General features: G+C 44.7%; 5 protein-coding genes across 5 annotated transcripts; 2 read left to right on the top strand and 3 right to left on the bottom strand.

Annotated features, from left to right (window-relative positions):
- Positions 1-1,032: 1,032 nt before the first annotated feature.
- Positions 1,033-4,702, bottom strand: PCYB_132220 (ATP-dependent Clp protease proteolytic subunit; the record flags this gene model as incomplete). Its single annotated transcript, XM_004224246.1, has 3 exons — positions 1,033-1,152; positions 1,378-3,735; positions 3,980-4,702. The coding sequence occupies 3 exons, from the start codon at positions 4,700-4,702 to the stop codon at positions 1,033-1,035; spliced, it is 3,201 nt and encodes a 1,066-aa protein (XP_004224294.1).
- Positions 4,703-5,555: 853 nt separating this feature from the next.
- PCYB_132210 (histidine triad protein) lies at positions 5,556-6,307 on the bottom strand (the record flags this gene model as incomplete). Its single annotated transcript, XM_004224245.1, has 2 exons — positions 5,556-5,640; positions 5,787-6,307. The coding sequence occupies 2 exons, from the start codon at positions 6,305-6,307 to the stop codon at positions 5,556-5,558; spliced, it is 606 nt and encodes a 201-aa protein (XP_004224293.1).
- Positions 6,308-8,640: 2,333 nt separating this feature from the next.
- PCYB_132200 (N-acetyltransferase) lies at positions 8,641-10,709 on the top strand (the record flags this gene model as incomplete). The annotated part of the gene is made up of 2 exons (XM_004224244.1): positions 8,641-8,698; positions 9,013-10,709. The coding sequence occupies 2 exons, from the start codon at positions 8,641-8,643 to the stop codon at positions 10,707-10,709; spliced, it is 1,755 nt and encodes a 584-aa protein (XP_004224292.1).
- Positions 10,710-13,166: 2,457 nt separating this feature from the next.
- PCYB_132190 (hypothetical protein) lies at positions 13,167-14,352 on the top strand (the record flags this gene model as incomplete). Its single annotated transcript, XM_004224243.1, has 3 exons — positions 13,167-13,437; positions 13,788-13,978; positions 14,293-14,352. 3 exons carry the CDS (start codon positions 13,167-13,169, stop codon positions 14,350-14,352), a joined length of 522 nt encoding a protein of 173 aa, XP_004224291.1.
- Positions 14,353-15,276: 924 nt separating this feature from the next.
- Positions 15,277-17,975, bottom strand: PCYB_132180 (ribonucleoside-diphosphate reductase large chain; the record flags this gene model as incomplete). The annotated part of the gene is made up of 2 exons (XM_004224242.1): positions 15,277-15,588; positions 15,774-17,975. The coding sequence occupies 2 exons, from the start codon at positions 17,973-17,975 to the stop codon at positions 15,277-15,279; spliced, it is 2,514 nt and encodes an 837-aa protein (XP_004224290.1).
- Between the last annotated feature and the right edge of the window lie 3,712 nt (positions 17,976-21,687).

Here is a 21,687-nt window from a genome sequence, read left to right as displayed (position 1 = left end):
TAAATTGCATTAAATTGCATTAAATTTAATTAAATTGAATTAACGTGTTCGTTTCTTTTATCTCGAGGGAACTACAAGCATTTGTACTTGCCAGCTGTTTGCCCCCTTATAGTGAAAAGGTTATTTATGCGCATAACTCGCGCACGTGCATTTTTGGTGAAAATTTCGATGGGGGATCTGTGGAGAACGCAACAATCGGTGCCTTGTTCGGTTCATAGGAGCATTCTGTAGTGAACCATTTTAATGAGCCTCTTCGCCGTGTTGCACACAAACTAACATCAAAAGGGGGTATTTCTTGGAGGCACCCAAACTGGTGAGATATAACTCCCCCCATGTCTGCAGCACGCCTGGGGTCGGTTATCTCCCCACTCACTCTGTCCAATGTTGTCATAGCCTTATTGGGGACACATGGGCCACTCCCCCATGGAAACATTTTTTTTTTTTTTTTATTGTTTAAGAAAGCTTATGGAGTAGGGTGTACTCCCATTTTGTTGCAATTTGAAGAGACAAAAAAAATGAGCAAAATGGCATGCCCGTGGGGATACGAAGCAGTTTTTTGTGCGCAGAGTGGGGGCAAACGCACGTTCGTGTAATTCGTGTAATTCGTGCAATTCGCGCAATTCGTACAATGCGGTTATGTACACACACACGTGGCGCTGGGACAACAGCAACGTCATGCAGGTAACATCGTGCCTATTTTTAAATCAAAGCAGTTGCGCCTCACAATTGTGAGACAAATGATGTGGCCGTAGCGCAGCGCTCTCCGTCATATTTGGTCTATTCTGTACCGGCAAACCTCCGATTGCACAGAAAAGGCACCTGAACGTTGCCGCGAAAACGTTACCGCGTCTGCCCACAAGTTGTGTCCTCCTCCATCATTTTAAAAAAAGTTCTCACACGTTTGTCCTACTGTGGAGGTACGCATCTCTCCACTGTTTGCACACAAACTGTGTGCGCCGTGGAGCCAGCAAATTAAATGTAACAAAACTGCCTGAACGTGCAATATTTTTTTTTTTTTTTATTTCCGTTTGGCTAGCCAACTAGCTTAATTTTCTGGTCGGCATTTTTCGTTTCCTCCGAACGGTTGCTCTGGTACTGCTTTGCCAGCAAGTAGTAGAAATATTTGTTTTGGATCTTTTGCTTGTTGTAGGCCTGCATGGGGGGTGAGCGGTGGAATGGTGTATTCGTCAAAATTGCTCGGTTTGTGCAAGCAGGTGTGAAGCTGGGGTGGTGGTGATGACTCTCAAACTTGCACCCGTGTAAATATATCTATACGCGCACCCATGTAGGTATATCTATACACGCACATATGTAAGTATATCTATACACGCACACATGTTCCTCTTTGCGATCTCCCGAGCGCGACAATCCGCTCACCTGAGTTATGTTCAAAATGTCTACATTGCTCAGATCTGCCATGTGCTTCATAAATAAAGGTATGAACACATTAAAAAAATTGGCATCGGTGAAGAACAAGTAAGACACTGATCTGAGTAGGGAGGCTAGCGTTGAGAGGCTCATAAAATAGACATTTTTGCACACATGCATGGAGAGAACTTGGAGCAGGGAGTAATTTTTGGCTTTGATAACGCGACGTGTGTCACTGTTTTCTTTTTCCTGCCAGTTGGTCGCATCGATACCCGCGGTCAGATTTAAAACGCTTTTATTGTCATTCAGCCAGGAATAGCTATTATATATGACATTCCTTATGGTGTGGTTAAATCTGTTCTTCTTAACAACTCTGCGCTTTGTAAAATTCAACAAAAAATAAAAAAATGTGGACAGTGTGCTGGGCTGACACAAGTTATTAATGTACAGATCCACCATTCGATGCGTCAGGCAGTAAATAAATGCCTCTTTGTAATTCCTATTTGTGTGCGATAAAAAAATTAAAAGGCTTTTAATTTCATCACTGTCAAAATTGTCAATTATGTACAGTTCATTATTTTTTATAACATTCAAAATTTTATTTTCCATTTTTTTGAATGTGGCACAATTGTGGTGTGCTTTCAAAGCTAGCAAAGAGTCTACTATGTCAAATATATGACCAATGTAATAATTTTCAACATAAAGAATTTTTTTCTTGTACTGGTGAACAGCTTCATCATCCATTTCTGTGGGTGCCTCCTCATCGGCCGTGAAATCGACTTGGACATTATCCATACGTTCGCTCACCTGTTCAAACAGTTGTGCAATTTTCTTATGGCTAAATTGGAAGTGCAGATTTTCTGCTAAAGATTGATTATACGCTTCAACCATTTGTTTATCCCCCTTTTGCGTGTCTTCCAATTTAACGAATGGTTCGTTTTTTATATCCTTCTCTTTGTACTCATCGTAAAGGAATAGCTTGTGCCACTCGGACATGTGTGTACTGGTTCTTTGGTGCTCTTTCTCGTTAGCATTACTGTTTACAAAAGTCATGTTCAAATAGTTTTTCCGTTCGAAGCACTTGTCCCTGTTGGTTGTCTTCGCGTCAACGAAGAAGGCGTAGAAGTTCAATCCGCCGTTGTACAGGGGGTGCTTAAAGAGGGGGTAGTTCTGCCGGTTCACGTTTTCAATTTCGAGCACGTCGGGGGTGTTCGCGGGTTGGCTTTGCAGCAAGCGGGAAGATTCGTCGTCAGGGGTGCTGCCATCTGGGTGGCTATCCGGGTTGCCAACTTGGCCGCTAACCGGGCCGCTAACCGGACTGCTAACCGGACTGCTAACCGGGCCATCCTCGTCGCTCTGAAAGTTGTCCTCATACTTGGTCAAGCTGCTCATCAAATCTTCACACAGGTAATTATTAAAGGTGATGTTTTCCTTTTTGTAGAGGGCGTATGTACGCGCCAGCAAGCACAACTCAAACCGGTTCGCATTCTCCCGATACACATTTTTATTTATCTTCCTTGTCAGCAGGAGAAATAGTTCTGCGTCCATAAAGCTCAGTTTATGTAGGAACTGCAGAATGCGCAGCACAAGGTAATTGTTGAAGTTGTAAAAATTTTCCAAGAAAATTTCTACGACGGGAACAACATAATCGCGCAGACTATTCTTGCCTCTTCTGTCGGTCGAGTCGGCTAGCAGGCTCAGGCATTCTAGGTAATGGTAGATGACCAGGGGGGGCACCTCGTTGCTTACGATATAGTCCCTCACTTGGTTGCATAATGTTACATTTTTGACATTTAAGGAGGATAAGTAGTGTAACATCATCATGCAGTGGTTGATGGTGGCCTCGTTCAGCACGTCTTTCTCCCCTTCACCGCGATTGCCACGATTGCCTGGATTACCACGATGGCCGCTTTGATCGCTTTGATCCATTTGATCCATTTGATCCATTTTGCCGCCCACCCCGCTGAGCAGCACTTCCAGCGCGGCATTCACTTTGGTCACGAAGTCCAAGTCGAATATCTTTTCCGTGTAACACAAATACAGGGTGGCAAAAATGTCCGAAAAATTGAGGGCGTCCTTTTTATCTGCACTATTTTGGGACCCCCCTTCCAAACGTACACACACAATTTGTTTGTACTGATCTATTAGCGTTTTTTTTTCTGACTGTAGAGACGATTTTTCCTTCAAAATTGCAAGCACTAAATTGGGCAGCTCCCCTGCTATTGGTTTCTTTCCATTTTTGCTTACCAAGTGGGTGAGTATTCCTTTAGACCCTCCATCTTGCTCGTGAAAGTTAGATGGTTTCTCGTCCGCGGGGTGGTCAATCGACTTGATTTCTCCTTTCCCTATTTCTTTATTCTCATTTTGCTTTTTTTTTTTCCAAAATGGGTGGTCTGATCACGTGAGGAGGTGAGTTTCCTGGCCCAGGGGAGTGATCCTCCTCTCCTGAGGGCGTTGTACCTGGCAAGGTTAGCCGGTGTGCGCGCGTTTAGCAGCAACCTTTTTGCGAGCATCTTTGCCAGGGGAGGGGGTAAGACGGTCACGTTTTTTGCGGTGCCGCTCCGCATGCGTGCCACCGTCGTGGCTACTCCTTCTCGAGGATATGGTCGACCAAGTTGAACTGCACAGCCTCGGGCGCGCTGAAGTACCTGTCCCTCTCCAAAATGCGCTCGATGTGGCTCTTCTCCTTCCCCGTGTTGTTGGCAATAATTTCCACGACCTTCCTCTTAGTGTTCATAATTTCCTTGTTCTGTATTTCAATGTTAGACGCTTGGTTGAAGGGGATAACTGAGTAGGACTGGTTCAAGCAGAACGAGGAGTTTTTGAGAGAAAAACGAAACCCCTTTTTCCCACTGCTAGCCAAAATGCAGGAAATCCCATACGCCTTCCCCAAACAGTATGTATACACATCAGACGAAATGTAATCTATTACATCTATGATCGATATGACATCTGTGATTCCATTAAGATTTATAATTTTATTATTTTCTAAATCGCCTGTACTGTTAATGTATAAATGGATTGGTTTTCTTTTGGACTCATACTCGAGGTAGAGGAGCTGTGAGATTATTTGCTCGGATATATGGGGATATACTGGAGATGATAGAAATATGATTCTCTTGGAGAGTAACATTGACGGGATGCTGATCCCCTGTTGGTTGTGTTCACCTGGGGAAAGGAGCAACTTCGTTTTGGACTTTTTTAGATTTTTTAATCTTCCTACTGGTACGTTGCTTCTGCTGGTTATGTAGCTGTACTTGGCGGTTGCCTCCCCTTTATGTGCACATAGGGGGGAAAGGGCAATCGCGACAAGCAGCAGCAGGTAACTTTGCATTTTCGCGTTAGAAGCGGGCCTTTTCCGTGTGTGCCGCGGGCATGGTGGGCGGTTCGGCCAGCGCGCAGCTGCTCAGTGGTGTGCCCCTGGCAGGGGGAGGCGCGTTTCCACCGAGGATGGTTCTACAGAGGAAGTTCCACCGAGGAAGTTCCACCGAGGAAGTTCTACCGAGGGAGTTCTACCGAGGATGGCTCTACCGAGGTTTGTTCCTGCTGAGGGCGGCTCCTCCCAGTGGCTATACTACCCCATGTCGCGGCGAGCCCCTCACGCTGGCACAGCTCCCCCAAGTGTTCCTAAGGGAAAAGGGGCTCCATGCAGTTGTCAACAAAAGGAAGCGTTCCCCTCGCGCAGTTATGCGAAAAAAAAGGGAAGAAAAAAAAAGGCGAAAAAAAAGGGGAGAAAAAAAAGGAGAAAACAAAGCAGAAAACGAAGGAGAAAACATAACATGCATTGGATTGTCACCTGCGTGTATTCTCCCCTATTGTGTAGCCATTCGAACGGTTCACCCGTGCCGGTTCGTGCAGCGACAAAAATGTTCCAATTAGGTAGCGAAAAAGGGTGAAGGGGGGAAGAACATATTTACACCCACGTAGTAGCTTTATTGTTGGGTACGTCATTTCGAATGGGGGCATTTAACGAGACCCTCAAGGGTGAAGCCCCTCCAAAAAGAGTGCGCAACGTGCGTAAAGTGCGTAATGTGCGTAATGTGCGTAATGTGCGTAAAGTGCGTAAACTGCATGAAGTACGCAAAGCGCGCACACAGCTTTACAACGTAGGTGCGGCACCTTCGACGGGATACCCACCCGTGTGGCACATACCATACGTAGCGACGTCGGGCGCGCGAACGCAGCGCTCAGGGTGAGGCAAAATTGCTTTCGATGTAAGACTTTATCGTGTTTGCTTCTACTTCCATTTCGTCGATGGACCTCAGGGCGGTGCTGAGCAAAAAAAAATATCGCAAAATCGCAAAAATGGGAGCACTCACAATGGTGAGCATGGTAAAGGTAGTTTACGTGACGTTTAAAGTGACACCCAAAAAAAAAAAAAAAAAAAAAGTGGAACTCCCCACTTCTTCGGGCCTTACTTGAATTCTTCCAACTTGAAACTCTCCTCAACTGGGCCCTTCGATGGGACCTTCACCAAATGTTTGCAAGCGGAACACACAACATCTCGTCCGTATCCCCAATTTAATTTATTCATGTCTTTATATATGTTATCATTATTCTGGTAGTCGGAACCTTTTCTGGGAATTATGTGAATATGCACCTGCTCTACCGTTTGCCCTGCATCCTTCCCATCCTGTATGGCTATCGAGAAGTTGGTTGTGTTGTGTAGGGAACCCATAACATGGCACATAAAATTTGACAACAAATTAATGTCTATAACTTCGTCTATATCTAGATCGTTATATTTTTCTTTCTTTTTTAATGTCGTTAGTAGGATATGGCCAGGTAGGAGTGGCTTGTTATTAACAAATCCATAAGAGTGCTCCGTCGTTATGAACACTTCCCGTTTGTCAATTTCGAACATCCCAAACTGGTACCTTTCGCAGCTCCGGTTTTTGTGCCACTTTAGTTTGGCCAGGATTTGCTTGTACTTCTCCATTCTGCAGGAGGTAACAAAGAGAGCCACCCGTTCGCTCCGTTCGGGCAGGTACGCTGCTTACAGTAAATGCGCCTCAGAATGAGTGAAGCGGACCAAGGAGGGAGCAGCCAGGTTAAGAAGTACAATCACCCGGTTAAGAAGTACAATTAACAGCTTCAAAAGTACAATCACCCGGTTAAGAAGTACAATCAACAGCTTCAAAAGTACAATCACCAGGTTAAGAAGCACAATCACCAGGTTAAGAAGTACAATCAACAGCTTCAAAAGTACAATCACAGATGGTCAGAAGTACGCTTGTATCTCGGCACCGCCTCACCCACAATTGCGCACTGCATGTCGCCTCGCAGCTTTTATTTTTCGCCTTTGTTACCCTTCGTGTGTTTTTCCGTTCTCCGCTGGGGAGCGTAATTACATATGCCGCAAAACAGGATTAAAAAAAAAAAAAAAAAAAAAAAAAAAAAAAACGCGAAGAATAAACCTCTTAATTTTTTCACTGTTGTGGCCACCTATGCACATTTTTTACATGTGACTTTTTTTTTCTTTTGCCATTCAAGGGGCATTGGCTTGTGTTTAAATTGCCTTGTCATATCTCATGGGACAGGAGGCGAATGCACGCCGCGCGTTACATGTGGGAAAGTGTCAAATGTATATTTTTATATGCATGTACATCCACACAGACGGGGAGTACCCCTTTTTGCGTGCTCTCTTGTGGCAACCACTGAGTGATGGACTACTTATGATCCAATCATTTTTCCATAACGACCCTTTCGAGCGTGCACACACCAATGATTAGTTGCGCCACAAATGATGTTTTTTTTTTTATAATGAACACTTTAGACTCTCCCTTAGAGTTTAATTTTGGCACAAAAAAGGGATTATGCGAGTATGTTGCATATCGGAAGATGCCCACTTAGAGCTTTGGCGAGGCCTATCCCACCCACGTGGTGGGTATGCCTTAATGCGAGGAATATCCGTGCCGAAAAGCTTGCCTAACAATGGTCCTTCATACGGCTATGTATATATACTCAATCCAATGCTCGTATGATCGCAAGCATGCGCATACGCAAGTTAATTTATTTAACCATTTAACTGCTTGGTAATTTTTCCGCTTGGATGTATTCCCCTCAAAAAAGGAAACATTTTCCATTTTTTTTTTTTTTTCTTTTTGTGCTCTCGCTGGGCAATTCCTTCGGAAGGAGAAAAGGCCAAAGATATACGCTGCTTGTTTTTATTTGCCCCAAGTATTTACTGCGTGGAGAACCTCCTTTCGCGAACGTACATTTTGGCTTCGCGTTTACTTCATCGACCTTTGCTTCGCCAGCATTTTGAAGCCATTTTCGCGCTTACTAAGGAGGATGTTATGTACATACATAAATACGGCTGGAATGAGCGCACATATATGTGTATATGTATATGTATGTATGTGTTTTTTTTTTTTTTTTTTTTTTTTTTTTTTCATTTTCCGTGTTCCGGGCAGCCTGCTTTTTTCCCCAGCTCATTTTTCTCCCCCCTCCTTTGCATTGCTTCATTTGTTCATCACCCGTTCGTCACATGTTTACCATTTGTACGTAGTAATATTTAATTTTTTTTTTTTTTTCATTAAAAGAAACCCCCAAAGGGGAAATGCGTTTCATAAAAAAACAATACCGCTCAGCATGAATGTATCATGGCATGCATTTTGCCTTTTTCGTGGGAAGTTTGAAACATATTAGAAGAAAAAACTCAGTTCAGATTATCATCCCCCTTTCAGCTTTACATGGTGACAATGCTGAAGTGATGTAAACGCTACTGTGATTTTGCAGTGTCAGAGCAAGCGCTAACGCAAACGCGAAGGCCAGCGCAAGCGCCGATGCCAATGTCGACGCAAGAGTCCATGTAAAAGTCGAAGCAACAGCCCATGCGAAAGCCAACTCCCAGTGCCGATGCGAACGTCCACACAAGTGCCGATTCGAACGTCCACACGAGTGCCGATGCGAACGTCTACACCAGCGTCAGTGCAAATGCCAACACGAGCTCCTGTGCTATCTTCTGCGAATTGTTGCAAATGAAACATTCCCACAACCCCTACGTTCGTGCCGAAATCTCTCTTGAAATTTCTTCTGTTCCCATTCCTTTTTCAAACCAGTCGAGTATCAGCACTATAGAAAAAGGCAACATTCCACACACAAAATAAACAGCGAAAGTGTGGAAAGAAGGGCACGAAGAGAAAAAAAAAAAAAAAAAAAAAAGGAAGGCCAAACGCGGGCGTATAAAACAGACACGCAAAAATAAATAAAATAAAATAAAATAAAATAAAATAAAAAGGGGAAATATAGCAAACAGGACAGCCAACCATGAATTTATTCAAGCAGAAGGAAAAGGCGCCAAGTTCTATATCTCATATTTTAATAAGTAATATTTAAAGACATTCAAATGTGCCCTTCGTGGGAGTGTGTTTCACGAATGTCGGAGAGAGGCGCATATTGCGTTGAAGCACGCGCAGAAGTGGCGCTCTCCGAGTTAGTCGCGCCTTCCATTCGTTTTTACCTGAACAGGGAATAGTTTTTTTTTTTTTTTGCCAACTAGCTATTTTGCACATTTCACCTGAACGGGGAATATTTTTTTTTTTTTTTCCAACTAGCTATTTTTCGTTTGTCCCCAATGTACATAGTTTTTTCGTATGTCCCTTCTACACCGCTTTACCGCATTACCGCCCCCCCCCGCAGATAAGCAAAAAGCAAAGTTCCCCGAGCCGCTGATTTCGATAAGGCAACTGGAAGAGAAGGACATAAACGAAGTGAGGCAGTTGCTGCACGACCACTTCAACTCGCTAACACTGCCCGCAGTTATATACTGGTCCATACAACACATTTATGATTTGCTAGTCATCGTGGTGATAAATTATATCTTTTTTTTGGATTTAAAGAAAATTTTTTATTTCTTGATTATATTTTTAATATATTTGTACATAAGGGCAAAGTTGGAATTTTTAAACCATATAAGAAATGATTGCCCAGATTTGGAGAATTTATATAAAAGCTACATAAACGTGGAGGGTTGCAATTTTTGGGTGGCCGAGGTGTTTGATAATAATTTTGGCTCGGCCAGCAGAACGACATGTAGTGATATACACGAAAGGGAAAAGGTTTTACTGGAACAGGAGGAACAAGAAAAAATGTTATGCAATGAGAAGGGGGAACAAGAAGTAAAAAACTCCGATGAAGAAAATAATAGTAAGTACTTCAAAGATGCGTCATCAAAAAGTGGAACGTTCGAAAGTGGTGAAGAATCGAATGAGCCAAAAATGTTACAGAAAAATAGCTTTAACAAAAGTGAAGACAGTAGTGTAAGTCCGAACCATTCCGAAACGGAAAAGAACGCAACCACAAATGGGGATCATAAAAACAGGGACGTCAGTGAAGTCAAAAATTCTGAGCAAAGTGGAACCAAAAGGAATGTTGTCAGTATGAGGGATCTTGAGGAGTGCACATCACGTAATTACAATGATATTTACTACAAGATGAGTAATAATTCGCCCAGCGGTGGTGGGGGCACAGGTCTCAGTGATGTTTCAGACGGGTTGAATACTCCCCAAGGAGAGGGAGACCCTTTGAATGATACGCGAGACGCAGGGAGGAGTGATGGCACGTCGGAGGTTGGGAGCACGAACGGTACGGACGAAAAGGGGGAGGGAAAAAAGAGTAAAGGTAAAAACAGTAAAAATGAGAAGCATGGGAAGCATGGGAAGAATAATCAAAATAGCAAATGTGACGAAGAGGAGGATAAGCAGAAGGGAAACTGTACCAGTAGCGACACCAATCATGACAGCAACGGGAGTAACAGCCGAACGGTGGATCACGCCACCGACCGGCAGAACAACTCGCACAGTGGAGGTGAAGAAAAAACAAAGCTCCTCTGTAGCATAGGTGACATAGCCAACAAGGAGCTCATCGAAAGTAGGAGGACAGTGCCATATCGGTTAAACGAAATTAGGAAAAATATATTCCAATCCAAAACTAACGATGATGATGATTCCACCTTTCGTTTTGTGAACAGAAAAATAGTCGGCTGTGTAGGAATTGTGCCGTTCAAGGGAGACAATTCTATAGCACAGCTAGTCAGGATGGTCGTAAAAAAGGACAACAGGAGAATGAGAATTGGAAGCAGGTTGCTAACCCAGTTGGAAAATTTTGCACATGAACAGAATTACCAAGAATTAAAAGTTTTCACAAATAATTTGAATACGGACAGCTTATATTTTGTTAAACAAAATGGCTTTAATTTATCTCAAATTGTTCGGAGGGGCCTGATGCGGGGCGACCTGCTCATTTGGTCGAAGATCCTAAACAAGGACGATTTTTACAAGTTCAATTCGTCAGGTACGAACCAGTATGTCAAGTCGATGAATTTGGGGGAGTACTGATTTGGGGGGATACTGATTTGGGGGGTATACCCATTTGGGGGGACACTCATTTGGGGGGACACCCATTTGTGGGGGATACTAATTCGGATTGCTCCCCGTGGGTGCCGCCATTTAGGTGCAGGGTATGAGTGCCCCTCCCTGTGTTTTTACCTACATCACGCGCATTTCCTCGTGTGGTGGGCGAGTTTGCGATCGAGTTGTCAACACCAGCTAGCCATTCCATTCCCCTCCCATGGCATATCAATTTTCCATTATAATCTACCCCCGTTTCGCCACATTTCTGAGCACCCCTCCTCCCATTTTTTGTTCTTCACGTTTATGCCGCCGTTTCACGATAATACCTTATTTTAACCCATTGCGTTTAAGCCCCTATTTTACCTCCGTGTGTTGGTTCCTTATTTTTTTTTTTTTTTTTTTTTTTTTTTTTTTTTTTTCGTTTGTTAATACGTTTAAACCATTTCAGAAAGAAACAAAATGGACATTCGTAGTTTATCCCTTTTTCTGTCTTTTTTTTTTTTCATTTTAGCCCCTCATTTCTCCGCATGCCTCCTTTGCAACTTCAATTCTGTTAATTCGATTCTGACTTGGAATCTTCATGTGAACAAGAAACCTTTTGTCTTGCAGCGTTTTTTTTTTGGCCTTTTCCCGCCTGCCTCCGTTTCGTCTCTGTATCGTCGGCGAAAGGCTTTTGCGCCCCTTTTGCGCCCCTTTTGCACCGCTTTTGCACCGCTTTTGCACCGCTTTTGCACCGCTTTTACTTCTGCTTCTTCTCCCGCTTCTCCTTCATGTGCTTCCCGTTTTTTGTGGATAGCCCCATTGACACACCTTCCCCCCCGCTCCAAGCGCAATGTCTCCCCCCCTTCCCCAGTTGCACATAACGCACCGCGCAGCAAATCTACATGCAAAACATTACTCGTGCTTTCCCCCCTTTTGCAGATATAAAGAATTACATGAATAATATACTGGACTGAAAAAGGTTTTTCAACGGGCTGCCCATCATTTTTCAACGGGCTGCCCATCATTTTTTAACGGGCTGCCCATCATTTTTGAACGTGGGCCTTGTGGGCGTATGTTGACATACACGTAAGGGGGCACGTCCGACGGAGGATTGCAACACATTTATTTCGCACGTCGCATTTTTTTTTTTTTTTTTTAAATGAAAATGTCTGAAAGAGGTTTCTCTATCGTTCTGTGCGTCCACCTGGTGTGGATATCCCCCATCGTGGACCCCGTGGCGTGGACCGTGTACCCCTTTCTTTACGAATGCCCCATTTGGACATTTCGTGGTCGTTCGGAAGCGGAAGCCCAACAGTGGCAAGCCCCGCCTCCCCTGCGAAGTGGGCTTACATGTAAACAGGGAAAATGAGCTAACTGCTTTGTGGGTCACCGCTCTGTTCTTTTTTTTTGCCCCTTTTCATGTGCAAAATTAAAATTTGAGTTCTTCGCGGAGCGTTGTTCTTTCCTAAATCGGAAGTTACTTTCCAGTTGGAGGAAAAAATAAAAAAAAATTATTAAACATAAAGAAGACTACGTACGTTTCCTTCAAAATTGATGCACTACTGAGTAGGGGGCAAAGAAAGAATTTAGCAAAAGGGAGGGGGGGGTAATTCTTTTCGACAACTTTCTCGAGATAGGATAGCCTACTCGATCGTTTCAGTACACACAGGATGGCCGAGTGGGGGCTCATTTTATGCGCCAAAAGGTTATCACATCAGTTGGCGTCCAAATGAAGGGGCTTCCCCTGCACACGATTGAACAACGTTTGTTGTTCCGTTGAGGTGAGGGCATCCACATGGGCACACAGAAGTGTTGCGCATTTTAGCCACTCCCACTTTTTTCCATTTTGTGTTCGGTCAGTAGAACCGATCGGAGGTGGAACAGAATAAAGCATAACGGGGAATGCATTGCAAAGCAAAGTGCAGTGCGACATGACGGCGTGAGGTTGTTCAAGTGGGCCGATTTGAACAGGCACTCTCAAATGTGCACACAATGTTACGCGTAATGCATTTTTTTTGCTGAGAGGAGATTTGTATGACTCCTTTCGCAACGCCCTAAGTATCCCCCCTTTCCATGTCGACAGAGAAATTGCATTTGTGCCTCATACCAGTGTGTGGCTCGTACTTATCGTTCCTTTTTTTTCTCAATTTGGCAATTTATGTAAGAAGCTTTTTGTACAACTTTCCAGTATGATCATTTTACGTGAAAAAAAAATAAGTAAAAAAAAGTGCAAAAAAAAGTACAAAAAAAAGTACAAAAAGAAAATATTGCCGAAATTGCGTAGATCTAAAAGGGAAAATATCATGAGTGAGGTGACTGCGCCAAATGGTGAAGGTGGTAAGGCATGCCCTGTGCATAACAACATGTCACTGTACCTTCAGTGACACACATTTGGCTGTTCCGCTTGGATTAAAAAGAAGGAGAAGAAAAAAACGTTAAACAGGCCACAGGAACGGAAAAATGAAAATCTACATATTTGCATACGCGTGCATTTTATCAATTTTCGCAATACGGGGAGTGAAAATTCAGAGAAATTGTCACTTTATTTGCACGCAAGGGTTAAGGAGTGCTTATGCAAAAAAGACGGCGAAGAAGAAGGCGTTAAATTTGAATCCCCATAGGGAGGAAACCTATTTGGAGACGGTTCAGTCGAACATAGCGAAGGCTACCAGGGGGGTCAACAATCCCTTCGGTCTGGCCATCATCACGCTTGCGCTGGGTTCGCTAGTGGGTTAGCGCGAGAGGGGTGTACATGGGCGCGATGTGGCGTCAGCCGGTGTTAGCATCAGGCGGTGTTAACATTAGCCCGTGTTAGCGTCAGCCGGTGTTAGCATCAGGCGGTGTTAGCGTCAGCCGATGTTAGCGTCAACCCGTGTTAGCGTCAACCCGTGTTAGCGTCAACCCGTGTTAGCGTCAACCCGTGTTAGCGTCAACCCGTGTTAGCTTCACCCCCCGTTAACGCCAGCCAATGTTAACGTTATCTTTCGTTAATGTTAACCTGTGTGCACGTTTGCCGACTCCCCTCATTTTGCTTTTTCCCCCCCACCGCTTCACTGCGGCACATTTTCAAACTCGTGGCAGGCCTCCTATACAAACGCAGGAAAGAAGCGACGGGGGAAGGACCACACGGGTCAGGCGGGTCAACCAGGTCAAGCGGGTCAAGCGGGTCAAGCGGGTCAAGCGGGTCAAGCGGCTTGTTCAAGTACAAATGTGTAAAATGCAACTTGGTGATATTTCCATCCAAAGGGAGGGACCAAAAATTCGTAAAGGAGGTAGGAAAAGGGGGTGGGAAAAGGGGGTAGGAAAAGGGGGTAGGAAAAGGAGGCATACAAAGGAGGCATACAAAGGAGGCATACAAAAGAGGCATACAAAGGAGGTAGACAAAGGAGGTGTGCCTCTAAGCCTGTTGTGGTGATTTCGCTTCCGCGCCGCTCCAGAGTTTTCCCCCCCACCACTGGGTTATTCTCCTGTTGGCCTCCACTCTGTGTGCCTTTCTAATTTTCACTCATACGGATATGCATCTCGATTGTGCTTCCTCAACCCGATCAACGTATGTGACTCCACCCTTCTTACCTCCTCTACGCAGAACTTCATTTGCCCTAATTGTGGACAGTCCAACATGAACAAGCACCTAACGAAGGAGTGACGACCTGCTCCTCTTTGGCTACTCCCCCCCCCCTTACCGATCTGCGACAAGTGGCCATACATTCTTCTGAGTCATTTTCCCGCTGAGGGGGGAAGGCACATTCGGAAGTTTTTTTTTTTTGATTCAATTTAGAGAATTTGAAAATTTATAAAATTGTTCATTTGGTCAATATGGCCGATGGGCGATGGGCGATGGGCGATGGGCGACTTGGTCAGTTTTGCCAAGTGTCGATTGTCCACTGTCGATTGTCGATTGTCGATTGCCGCCTGTCGCCTGTCGCCTGTCGCCTGTTTCGTGTCAGTTAATTCGGGAAGGCGACCGCGCACTTGGAAGGTGTGCATGCACTAGGGTCGGTGCCAAAGCGCAGTGGGCGAGCAGAACCTACTTGGGGCTCACGCCGCGGGGCATATGCGCGAGTGAAGGTGAACGCGAAAGTGAACGCGAAAGTGAACATGAAAATGCCAATAAATTCGAAATGCAAAACGCCAAAAAATATTTACATTTTAATTGTGCTGTTTATTTTTTTTTTTTGGGTGGGGAGGTGCAAATTTCTTTTGCAATTTTTCCAATATGTCCAACACGCTGTTGCCACTTTTTTTTTTGGTTGGGAATGCTTTGGTGTAGCTCTCCCTCGGGCTTGCCGCTTTCTCTCGCTATGTCATCACGTCGCTATGTAGTTATATGTTTAAGTTTTTTTTTTTTTTTAAAGGGCCGATCGGTTGTGACTCTCTCCGCATGACGGCCACGGTGGCGCAACTGTGTGAATACGTAACTGCGTTGAGGGCAGTGCGGTTATGACGCTCGGCACGCTCAGCCTGTTCAGCAAGCTAGGCACGCTCAGCACGCTTATCTCCCCTAGCACACTTATGTGCGCACTTCCTCACCCCGCTGACGGCTGACGGCTGACGGCTGATGACTGACCGCTCAGCCCGAGCACATCAAGCACTGGTCGTCGTTGTTGCGACGCAGTGGACACACCACATTCTGCGTGACGGTGGACTCGGTCGAAATGGTCTCCCTGGATACCTCCCTCGTGATGGCTACTCCCTCGGCGTTCTTCATCTTCGCGGCGTTCTTGGCCACCTGTGTATCCACCGTAAATTTTATTGCGTCCGTCGCGGCCTGCGTTCTGAGGTAGTACGCGCCTGTCTTCAGTCCCTTCTCCCATCCGTAGAAGTGCATGCTGGAGAGCTTCGCGAAGGTGGGCTTCTGGATGTAGATGTTGAGCGATTGGGACTGCGGGGGGGAGGCAAAACAGAAAAAGTGGGATGACACAAATGGGAGAGGACACAAATGGGAGAGGACACAAATGGGAGAGGACACAAATGGGAGAGAACACAAATGGCGGAAAACACACCCGCTTGTGAACTGCTGGGGGGAAACGCGGCCAGGCCGGCCACTCTCCGCACGCGCCGCGTTACCTGGTCGATGAAGGCGCCTCGGTCGGCAGCCATATCGATGATATTCTTCTGCTTGATCTCCCAAACGGTTTTATAGAGCTCCTTCAAGTCGCTAGGAATTTCGCTAATATATTGCACGCTTCCATTATGGGCAATGAGCTGCTGCTTCATGTCTTCATCCCAGAGACCACGATCGAAGAGGTCCTTCAGAAGGTGGGGATTCACTACGAAGAACTCTCCACTAAGTACCCGCCTGTAGTATATGTTACTGGTGTACGGCTCAAACGATTCGTTATTCCCAAGAATCTGTGACGTTGAAGCAGTAGGCATTGGAGCCAACAGAAGCGAATTTCTCAATCCGTGCTTCTTTATCTTTGCCTTCAGTTCATCCCAATTCCAATACTTATTATCCACCTTTACATTCCACATATCGAATTGAAGTATTCCTTGGCTAGCTGGACTACCCTGATATGTTTCATAAGGTCCATATATTTGTGCCAATTCCATCGACATCTCCAAAGCAGCATAATACATTGTTTCGAAGATCCTCTTATTTAATTCTTTCGCAGAATCGGATTCGTATGGATATCTTAAAAGCATGAAGGTATCTGCCAACCCCTGTACTCCTATGCCTATGGGTCTGTGTCTCTTATTGGATCGTTCTGCCTCCTGCACAGGGTAGTAATTTCTCTCTATTATTTGGTCCAAATTACGCGTAATAATTTTGGTAATTTCGTAAAGCTTCTTAAAATTGAACTCTCTTTTCTCCACATCGACAAATTTGCACAAAGCGATGGAAGCTAAGTTACAGACAGCCACTTCGTCAGGAGAAGTATACTCAATAATTTCACAACAAAGGTTACTGCATTTTATGGTACCCAAATTTTTTTGATTCGATTTAGCATTGCAAGAGTCTTTATATAGCATGTACGGCACACCCGTTTCTATCTGACTCTGTAAAATGGCAAACCATAGATCTTGTGCCAAAACGGTTTTTTTTCCCATATTTTCTTCTTCATATTTTGTATACAATTTTTCGAATTCTTCTCCCCATGACTCACTCAATCCTGGACATTCATTTGGACACATGAGAGTCCAATTTTTATTTTCCTTTACTCTTTTCATAAAAAGGTCAGGTACCCAAACAGCATAGAAAAGGTCTCTAGCTCTTAGTTCTTCCTTACCATGATTTTTACGAAGATCTAAAAATTCGAAAATATCTGAATGCCATGGTTCGATATAAACTGCAAAAGATCCTTTTCTTTTTCCACCCCCTTGATCAACATATCTAGCTGTATCATTAAACACTCTCAGCATTGGTACTAACCCGTTAGATATTCCATTCGTTCCTCTAATGTACGAATTCTGTCCTCTTATATCCTGTACAGCTACTCCAATTCCACCAGCTGTTTTGCTAATCAACGCACATTGCTTTAACGTTTCGAAAATGCCTTCAATCGAATCAGATTTCATACACAGCAAAAAACACGAAGACATCTGAGGTCTCGGAGTTCCAGAATTAAACAACGTAGGTGTTGCATGTGTAAAATATTTTTGAGACATAAGATGGTAGGTCTCTAACGCTTTCTCCAAATCTCCTATATGGATACCAATAGATACTCTCATTAGCAAATGTTGTGGTCTCTCAATTATTTTTCCATTAATTCGAAGAAGGTAGGACCTTTCGAGAGTTTTAAATCCAAAATAGTCGTAATTAAAATCTCTTGTATAATCGATCTCCTTGTTTAGTCTATCCTTATGTTGTATCATAAATTCGTATACTTCTTTGCTGATCAGACTAGCTGGTCTTCCTCTAACGTCTTTATACATATACAACGCTTCTGCCACTTCTCCTATATCATCACTTGTATTTTTGTGCAAATTATCTGTAGTAATTCTAGCTGCCAGGATGGAGAAATCAGGATGTGTTGTGGCCATATAGGCACATGTTTGTGCTGCTAGTTCATCCAATTCGCACGTTTTAATTCCGCTATACATTCCGTTAATAACTCCTTGGGTTACTCTCGCAGGATCTACCAACTCGTGTAATCCGTAGGACAATCTCTGTATTCTTTTTAAAATTTGATCAAATGAAATATCTTCTTCTTCTCCTTTCCTGTTTAATACATACATCGTTTGTATTGGTTTCCCCGATGGTGTCCTCTTTATTCCATCATCGGACACTCGACCCGATGGGCTTTTCTTCATTTCTGGGTTCTCCATTGTGAGTGGCAGTCTCTTCGCGCCCTCTGCCATTTGGTTATACTCCTCGGGATTAACGTCGCACTGTTCCTACGCCTTTGCTTGAGTCGGTTGCTCTGCGGCGTTGCTTTTCCTACGATCGGGTGGGGGGTGGAAAAAAAAAACGCGCATAAATTCAGCGGTGGGGTAGTGCATACACATGCATATGTGTGCAGTTAGGTGTGTCCACTTTGGGACAGAATGCCCCCCCTTTAGCGCGTCTAATTAGTTCACGATGAAAAATTCGCCTGCAGCTCTCTGATGGCTTCTCCCCCTCTGATGGCTTCTCCCCCTCTGATGGCTTCTCCCCCTCTGATGGCTTCTCCCCCTCTGATGGCTTCTCCCCCTCTGATGGCTTCTCCTCCCCGATTGCTTCTCCCCCCCGATTGCTTCTCCCCCCTGATGGCCTCTCCCCCTTTTACCAAGCCACACAGGACAGTCCCAACTGAGGCACAGCGAAAGTGTCCCCCTCCCCTTCTCTCTGCTGCCTAACACTCAAATGTGCTACTTCCTCAGTGGCGAGCTACTCTCCAAGCAAGTCAGCCTATACATAAGTGACCCTCCCAGTAACTGTGCGTACTTTTCTTTTTTCGGGGGACCTCCTTTTTGCGTGATGATAGCTATTCACAGGGTGCCTTTCTTTTGAAGCAGGTGAGCAGTGTGTCAACTGGGAACCTCTTACGGCAGCGTAAATCGCTTTTTGTTCCTACTGCACTTACAATAAACATGCTCTAAAAATATGCCCCTGGGTGTTCATCGTGTGTACGTGTCTCTCCAAAATAGACGGTCAGAAAATGTTTTTCCTTTTTTTTTTGAGAAAGTATTCGCTCCGAGTTTTTTTTTTTTTTTTTTTTTTTTTTTTTATTAATTTTTTTTTTTTTTTTTGCACACAAATAAGGCAAGGGGGGAGGCAAAACAGCCACTGCCGTTAGTTGCTACGTCTAGACATGCCAGTTTGTGTGCAAAAATGAGCATAACGAATGGGTGGACTTCCCGCGCCTGTCCCGCTTGTCTCACTCGTTTCGCTCGTCTCCCTTTTGTTGTCTTAATTCGGATGGCGCACACGGCACACTGCACACTGCACGCGCGCAATTATCTTGGGGGGGGATACTCAACAGGAACTTTTTGCTGCACATCGTATTGGGCACTTATGCAGATGCGGGGAAGACACCGCTTCGATTGGCTCTCACCCAATCATCCGATCATCCGATCATCTGCTCATCTGCTCATTTGCTCGTTTACTCACCCGGTCGCGTTCTCCCCTTTGGGATTTTTTCCCAACGTTTAAGTGTACCTTGCAGGGGGGTCCAACTTGGGCACTTTTTCGACTGATCCTTTGCGCGGCTAAGGAGGGAGAAAAAATCAGCAAATGGGAAAATCAGAAAATGGGAAAATCAGCGAATGAGAAAATCAGCAAATGGGAAAATCAGCAAATGAGCAGATGCCCAAATGAGCTGATGCCCAAATGAGCTGATGCCCAAATGAGCAAAGCAAAATGCTTGCTGCTCCCCCTCTGATGATGTACGTGCCACTGTGAGGAGTCGCCCTCGCGTGGGCACCCGGCGGGCAAACCGGTTGACGCCCTTTTTAACTCCTATTCGCGCACGTGCGTATGCTCTTACATGAGGGGAAAACCTGTCACTCGTCTGCTGATCTGCTGGGACGCTGGCACACACGCTGTGGCTTCTATCAAAAGTGGGCGCAAAATTCACTGGGGGATTTTTCTCCTCAGAAATTATCTTTACAACTCTCTCAGAGATGCAACACCTATGCTCACGGTATTATGCATGTGAGGAGTTAGGTGCAACCAAATTTTGAAAAACACCCCGTTTGTAATTTGTACATTTTCATCGTTGGGTCGATGCGGGGTGCAGGTCAACAAATGGGAGAGGGGAAAAAAAAAAAAGGCATAAAAAATTAGCAAAAAAATTGGCAAAAATTGGCAAAAATTTGGGAAAAAAATTACAACTTTACGCAACGCAAAAAAAATACGATCATGCAACAATTCGACATTTCAAAAGGTAGACAAATTCACAAAGGAAGCATTTGGCAGAAACGCAACTTTGATAATTTTTGTATGCACGCTTAGGCGCGCACGGGTGAGTTGCTTTAAAAGTATGAGGCCGTAAATATGCCTCCTTTTATATGTGCGTCCACATGCACACGCAAATACGCGAAGGTAGGCAGGGGCGTCAACACATAAATGAATTTTCCCTTAGACGCATGTACACGGTGTGTGTGTTTGGAGAGAGGACATGGGAATTTTGGAAAATTGATACACAGAGAAGCGTTTTCTTGGCCATTTGACAGGGACCGATATTCGGCTGGCAACCGACAGAGCTCCTCAGCCACAGCTCCTCAGCTGCGTGTGTGCAAGTGCGTTGCGCGTGTCAACAGGGGCAGTCGCGTTCACACGCACAAACACGCGCATGCATACAACCCGTGTTTGCGATCTGCGCTAACGTTTAAATGAACGGCGCATGTCAATTCGCATGGAGTGGGCATACGCGATGACGAAAGAAACGTGGGAGTAGGGTGGGGGACTCCTCCCTTGTCCTTTTAAACAAAAGGGGAGAAGGATGATTAACTAAAAAATATACAGCTGGGGTGCCGCTAAGCGCGCATGTGCTGCGTGTATATCTCTGCACGGAGAATACGCATGTAAATACGCGTGACAATAAACAGGGTGAGACGTTCACCTGACAGTCAACGCCTGCCCATTCCGCTCGGCGAGGAGAAGGACATGCAAACAAGGACACAATGCATAAAAAAAAAAAAAAAAAAAAAAAAAAAAAGTATGTATGTATGTATGTTTCCAATTTGGTACGCACATATAATTATACTTTCATTCCATCGCTCACGATGAAGGTGGGCGGGGAAGAGTAAAAGCACACAGATTGGTTATTGCGTTCTTTGGAGTGTTCACGCTCACGCTGGGATGTTAATATGTATTTGGTTCGTTCAGTTTTGTTTCCTTTGCTTTACTTTGGTTTGTTTTTTTTCCTTTTTAACGCTCGCGTGTTGGCACTCTTCGTCATTCTTTGTCACGCTCAGCTTTTTTTTTTTTTTTTTTTTTTTTTTGTATCTCCTTTTTTCGGACAAGCTCTGGCTCTGGGTTGTGACAGGGCAAACGCAGGACGAACGGGAGGTGCGAAAAATCGAATACAAAAGGGGAGGCAAAAGTTAACAAAAACAAAATGCACAAAAAATGGCACCCTAAAAATGGGGCAGAAAGTCACAAATCAAATGCGAATGGGAAAACCCCAAACCTGCTGCGGGGGAAAAACGTACAGCTTTTTATGCTCCCCCAAACGAGCGCTATTGTGACTTGGAGTCGCCCAACACAGTGCTCGAGGCAGCAGTGGAGGGGGTATACATACCTGCGCAGGAATGGCACCAAAAGCTGATCATGCACAGTTGGTGCGAGGGGGCGAAGCGAGAGGGATGCTCATTTCACGTAAGCACACGTTTACCCCACGCGTGTGTGTTCATGCATGTTCACTGCACACTGAGGCGGTTTCTGAAGTTGAATGGGGGCTGGTAAAAGTTCCCTGAGAAAAAGGGGATACCTGAAGAGGCCTTTTCAAATAAGAAAATGTGTGCTTTTTGCGCGTTGGCCACGTTACTTTGCTGTGCATCTTTCTCTTTGCTTTGCCAACGGTAAGCTATCGGCTTCTCCGGCCCCGCGCCTGCC

Source organism: Plasmodium cynomolgi, chromosome 13, assembly GCF_000321355.1.
Source record: "Plasmodium cynomolgi strain B DNA, chromosome 13, whole genome shotgun sequence".
Classification (NCBI taxonomy): Eukaryota; Apicomplexa; class Aconoidasida; order Haemosporida; family Plasmodiidae; genus Plasmodium; species Plasmodium cynomolgi.
The sequence above is the reverse complement of the archived record's forward strand: the minus strand, read 5'-3'. Positions and strand labels throughout refer to the sequence as shown.